Here is a 6372-nt window from a genome sequence, read left to right as displayed (position 1 = left end):
TTCAAAGCCATGCAGAGAAAACATAGATTAGAATGGAAAACAATTCTGAAGTTGTCTAAACTTTGGGCTTATAAAGCCCATTCTATCTTATGGTATGTAGGGCTTACCACCTACAGATTTCTTTTATAGTCCAATAGTTCTTTTGAAAATTTACTATGCCCTAAGCACTGTTAAATTCACATGGACAGAGATCAAATATCACAAATATTACATCATAGAAAATTTCATTTAATCACTAATTCTATTAAGTAGGTCCTATTTTAACACTCATCTTTCACATATAAAATTTCATACTGTACAAAAAGAGATTAAGAAAGTAATTTGCCCCTTATCATGAGGCTATTAAGGGACAATATCAAGAAGAAACTCCTTGACCTTGAGTTTGGCTTTCAATTTCCCTGATTTGTTCTTTCCTCTCTTTGATTGATCACCTAGTTGCATTAGCACACTGCACACACACACACACACACACACACACACACACACACACACACATACCTCTTACATCAGCTATTTTTAAATGGTATTTTGATACCCATAGCAATCAGAACCAAGAGAGAAATGGTTTATTTAATGCATATTTTCTGTCTTTTCCCCTCCCAGCTTAGCACAGTTGGTTTAAACAGATCTTAGAAAAAGAAAGTGAATGCAACTCAGAAGTAATAGAAAACACGCCAGCAGGGTTGTGTATCACAACAATGCTCACAGAGAGGCAAACCCATTTACATTCATATAAGAGTCAAAATGTGTGGCTGCAGCTGTGTTAGGCAAACCTCATGGAGAGAACTTTCAAACTGCATCACATGTAGGGAAAGGTAGGAGGAACCTTTCTGCCCACAGAGTACAAAGATTTATACAGAATTGGTCAGTTCTCAACCAGGAGGTCTCAGGGCCAACCAGATAGCTCTGCAGACTAAAGTGCCTGCTTAGGTAGGTGCAGGGAATGGGGTTCAATCCCTTGCGTGCTGTACAGCACCGGCCCCACCCCGGGGGCACGCTGAGACAGCGATTGAGACTGGGCATGCTGGCATGAGCCTGTAAGGAGTGTGATCTGTGTAGTGAGACTCTGTAGATCCTCTACTAAATACATAAAAAGAAATTAATAAAAAATGGAGTTTTTGCCTCACAGTGGCACCTGTCACCTCACTGATCAGGGAGTTGATTCCATTGATGAGTCATCCTTTGTTTGCTTGAAGTATCAGGCGACTGCCTCAAACAATGTGCACTAATGTGGAGTCAATCTGCCCTAAGGAAATAAAGGCAGTCCTGATTATACACGTGTGCACAGCAGCCTTCTGCCACTTCCCCAGTAGGAAAGCAGCAGGCGTGCACACGCTGCTCAGTGTGTGCTCACTTTCATCCATGGAAGGTGCTGTCTGTGTTCCCATGCAAACGTTCCTAGTAGTTGTGTAAGGAACAGTGATGAGGGTAAGAAGAGATGCACAGCAGACCCAAGATAAAAAGGCAAAGGAAAAGTTGGAAAGGCTAATGCAAATTGCTGCTTGTAAAGTATATTTTATTTATAAATAATGGAATTTATCAATTTTATCAGAACAAGAAACCCTTTGTTTATGATCAAAAACAGTGTGATTATCCTTTTAGATTCAGGACATGCTTTATTTTATAACTGGCATTAATGTATTACCTGCAAGATTTACAATTGAGGTTTTAGTAATGAAGCTTAAGGGAAATATATAAAAGTAACAATATATCACAGATTCTTATTCCTCAAGCCCTAAAGAAGTAACCAATGAAAATATACTAATTAAAGCTTAAAAAATAAGATTATAAGAAAAAAAAGATTATAAATAAGATTATTATTATAAACATTTCCAGGGCTGACCAAAGCCATAAGATTTAGTGAGTTGTGGCTGCTTCCATTCCTGTCTACTTTATCTCCCAAGCTAATACACAAGCACTTAAACAGAAACAGAAGAATCACCAAAATCAGATGAGTCTTGCCAATTTCATCTCACTGTGGAGAAAAGTACGAGAAGTGGCATGAGATGAGCACATAGGAGATCCTGCTAAAACCTCTAAACACCTATCTTGGCAGAATCAAAAAGATAACAAATTTGCAGATGTCCATGGAGAGCCAGATTACATGCAAAGTCAGATCACATGAGGTCAATATTTAGTAAAATGAGAAAAAGAAAAGCAAGCATGGATGTCTCAAGAAGAGACTGATAACCTAAGTGCGTGCTCTTCCTCTTGCCTTTGAGAAGCCAAGATTCAGAAAGAATAGAATTCCCAGTTCCAAATGGTAGCTAAATGAGAAGAGGATTGGTGGAGTAGTCTTACCATTACTAGCAAAGGTAGAACATATGAGGCAAGTCATCCACAATAGGCGTGGACAAATAAGTTACAAAGAAGTGACACAGCAACTGCTTATGCCAGCAAACTACAAAGCAAGAAATCAAGCACCCAGAAGGTGGTCAAATAAAAGAATCTTTGGTAGAAAACTTAGATCAGAAAAGGAAGAAAATTCCTCAAATACGTTTTGGATAAAAAAGTTACTAAAATTAATATTTTATTCAGCAAAACTAATCTCAAGAAATAACATGTCTTGGGTTAGATCAGAATGAGAAAAAGCAAGCTGTAGCAGACAGAATCAGGATACTTTTGAGAAGATAAAATGTGGCCTGTGCAATAGAGAAGCCTATTGCCTCAGTGTTAATTTTCCTGATCTTGATCAATGTATTGTGGTTATGTAAGAGATGTTCTTTTTGGGGGACGTACACACACAGGTACGTAGTAGTAGTCACAGTATTTACTACATCCTCATAAAATGTTCAGAAGAGAAAGTTCCCTGAGTTAAAGTGTATAGAAGATTTTCTTGTACTTATTCTGGCATTGTGCAAATTTTCTGAAAGTTTGATAATAAAATACAAAGTTACTCAAAATTGTCCAAGAAGAAGTTAAATCAACATTTTTTAAGAAATATTTTTTTAAAATCAGAGACTATAGCCAGTTGAATGATAAAATCATTACATATATGAAACTCTTAAGATAATTACAAAAAAATCCAAAGGTAAATAAAAACTGTTTACGACAACCAAGGAAAGTATAAGCTGTTGTTTTAAGGAATGCAACCCACCAAAATGTATTTCTCAGTGAGAAAAAGTCCAATGGAACAAAGAATCCAAATATATAAAAGCAAAATGTTTTCCTGAAAATATTTTAGGATATGTGCTGGCAGAGTGAGCAAAGTTTTCCTGAAAGCAGAGAGGAATTTATTCTGTATGTAGAAATTGAAATTTACTATTTAAAAAAAAATGCTGAATTAGTCACACTGAAATTCAGTCCCTGTTTTGAATTTTAAGGATTAAGAAAATATTTTCAAACATCAAGTAGGAAAGAAACCTGTCTTATACTGAAAATTATGTAGTAGAGGGTTACCATGGCTTCAGATAATTCCACAACAAAAGTCAGAGCTAGGAAATGGTAAATCACTGTGCCCAGGGTTTAGGATGACCCACAGCTATTACTCTTAGCCCACTTGAAATTCAAATATAAAAGTAATGGGCACTTTCTAACATGAAAGATCTCAGGTAACAAAACTACCGTGAACACTACCTGCATGGAAAATCTAGTTGACAATTATATCCAACCAAACAAAATTTAAATGGAACAACTGTGAAGAAGTCAGTACCTTTCCATTGAGTGTCAGAAGATAAATATGTTCTAAATACAAAGTAAAGAAAATTGGGATAAATTATATAAAGCTAGCTAATGTGTCCATCAACCATACAGATGAAAGGCAGACTCTGTCAACAATTACACAGAAGCATCACAAGAACGAAACATTCTATAGAAACACTGAAATAAAAGGCTCAAGATAGGGCAATCATGGAGAAAATGCAATACTGAACATTACTTATGAATGTTCACACATGCACGTGCACACAAACACACAAGAAGTAAAAGAAATCTTGACAAAATGATACCTTATCACAGTGTCTTCAATATTGTCTACAGTGTTACATGGCCTAAAATATGAACAAGTGATTTCTCATATTTTCTCATATAGATTTGTTCCTGTGGAAAACTAATATGTCATTACTAATGGCCACCCTTGCTTACCATTTCTTTTCATGTTTTTCCTGATTTTTAAAGAAATAGATATAAAAATCAAAATTAACCATATAAATCGGTGAAAGGGACACTGTTTTGGTCTACAGTAGCATGATTTCGTAAATTTCAATTTGGTCGTATATTGTGATGAAAAATCATCTACAATGTATAATTTCCTTTAGCTTCATTTCAATCAGTGTTAAGTTCAGCATATCTATTTATATAAGTTTTAAAGGATCATGTAGAGGAGTATAAGTCTATTTTATAGAATTATTGCCTTTTCCAGGGCCAGTGAGATAGCTCAGTGGACTAATGCGCCTGTTTAGGCAGGCACAGGGACCAGGGTTCCATCCCCGGCATGTCACGCCTGCTCTGCCGCTGGTACAATCTAAGCTGGTGATTGAGACTGGGTGTGGTGGTACACACCTGTAATCCCAACACTTGCGAGGCTAAAAACAGGAGGATCACTAGGAATCTGATCTATGTAGTGAGACCCTGTAGACCCTGTATTAAATACACTAAGGAAACAAAATATTGCCTTTTCCTTCAATCTACTCATCATTCCAAATAGTCATTTTCTTGCTTATGTTGTAAACAGATGTTTAAAATGAAGCACACTAAAGTTAATAAAGTGTGTTTTAAGAATAATAGTAAAATTGAGGGGCTTCAAATGAAGTTGAAACATTTTTTAATTACTGGAAACATTGAGGAAACCATGAAGAGCAAAAATAAAATTGAGTTTATTTATTTATTTATTGTATTTAGTAGAGAGTCTACAGGGTTTCAGTACACAGATTAGACTCATAGTGATCCTCCTGTTTTCAGCCTCCCAAGTGTTGGGATTACAGGCACGCAGCTCCACACCCAGAATCAATCACTGTCTCAGCATTCCCCAGGCGCAGAGCCACTATGGCAAGCCAGGGGTGGAACCCCAGGCCCTGCACCTAGCTAAGCAGGCACCTTAGTCCACTGAGCTATCTGACCAGCCCAAGATCAAATTTAAAATACATAGAAATAGTGAATTGTCTAGCCTGACTCTGAGATCTGCCACTGATTTCTTTCAAAATGAAATGAATTGCTGCTGATAATAAGAGTATATCTCTTGATGTCTTGTTGTTGGACCACATCTTTCTGTATTCAAGGCTATGATCATGGTTTGGCAAAATATGCCCATTAAGATTGGTAATAAAATGCACAAGTATAATTTCTCTTCGAACTGTACTGCATAGACCTGCTGGTACACCTGGTACTTGTTAGATGTGGATAATCTCAGGCCCCAACCCACATACAGTGAGTCATAATCTGCATTTAACAACCTCCTGGGGAATCCGGGCATGTACTAAAACCCAAGAAGCATTGCTTTAGATCTACCAGCCTAATTTCCCTTCAAAGATGATGAGCATTCACTTTCATAAAGCTACAAAGATTAACCCTTCACTGGTTTGGTAGAAAGGAAAACAAGGGTTTTTGGTGGTGGTGGTGGTGGTGGTGGCAGTGGTGGTTTTGTTTGTTGTTTTTCTGCTCACTTGAATATCTTTTGTCACAGTTCTGATACGTATTATGCAGGCAATGATGGCTTAGGCTAAGAAGGGAGTGTTTATCTTTTAAAGGAAGATTATAGAGAATAAAGGAAGGGGTAGAGTTAACATTATTCACAATGAATTAAATAACATTACCTGTAAGATTTCTAAGTATATTTAATTCTTTTGCCGAATTGCCTAAGGATTGTTGATCAGCAATGTTATCTAAGAAAGGTGCATTTGGGGCAATTCTGTCAATATATTCAATTTCTGAAATTTCAGAAGCAGATCGAGGTAACGACAGAGCTTCTGTGCTTCTTGATTGAGGACGGGAGGATAAAAGGCTGCTGGAGCACACTTTAATACTGTTGGAAAGTGGTAAATTTGCTGTTGAAGGTCTCTGTGATTTCTGGCCTAAAAGGGAAGCAAAATCAAATAAACTGTGGTAAAATCGTAAGTGATCATTTAACAATGCAAAATCCCTAACTCCTGAACACAGGATAGTGGAGGTAATGCAAAAATTGTTGTGGAAAATCAATTTGTCATCTTTTCTAGCTAAAAATAATCTGTTAATCTCAAATTCCTCTGCCAATGACATGAACAATATTTTTAACTAATTTTTCCATATTTTTTTGCATTCAGAAAAAGTCCAATTAATATTAATATTCACTAAATCAAAAATCTGTTAAACAAATTAACTTCAATCAAGTTATACACGCTCTCTTGCAGGCTAACCCAAGGCCAAATGCCATGATGGTTCCTGAATTCCAAATACCAC

The 6372-nt window shown here is 36.6% G+C and overlaps 1 protein-coding gene across 1 annotated transcript in view; it reads right to left on the bottom strand.

Moving 5' to 3' along the window:
- The window catches only part of Zbbx (zinc finger B-box domain containing), a 147842-nt gene that overhangs the window by 27024 nt on the left and 114446 nt on the right, over positions 1-6372 (bottom strand). The window contains exon 18 of the mRNA XM_023717811.1: positions 5751-6008. Within this exon, the coding sequence (XP_023573579.1) occupies positions 5751-6008 (258 nt within the window). The remainder of the gene's footprint in view (positions 1-5750; positions 6009-6372) is intronic.

Source organism: Octodon degus, unplaced genomic scaffold (genome assembly GCF_000260255.1).
Source record: "Octodon degus isolate 3935 unplaced genomic scaffold, OctDeg1.0 scaffold00055, whole genome shotgun sequence".
Classification (NCBI taxonomy): Eukaryota; Metazoa; Chordata; class Mammalia; order Rodentia; family Octodontidae; genus Octodon; species Octodon degus.
Note: the sequence above shows the minus strand (reverse complement) of the source record. Positions and strands in the feature narration are given on the sequence as shown.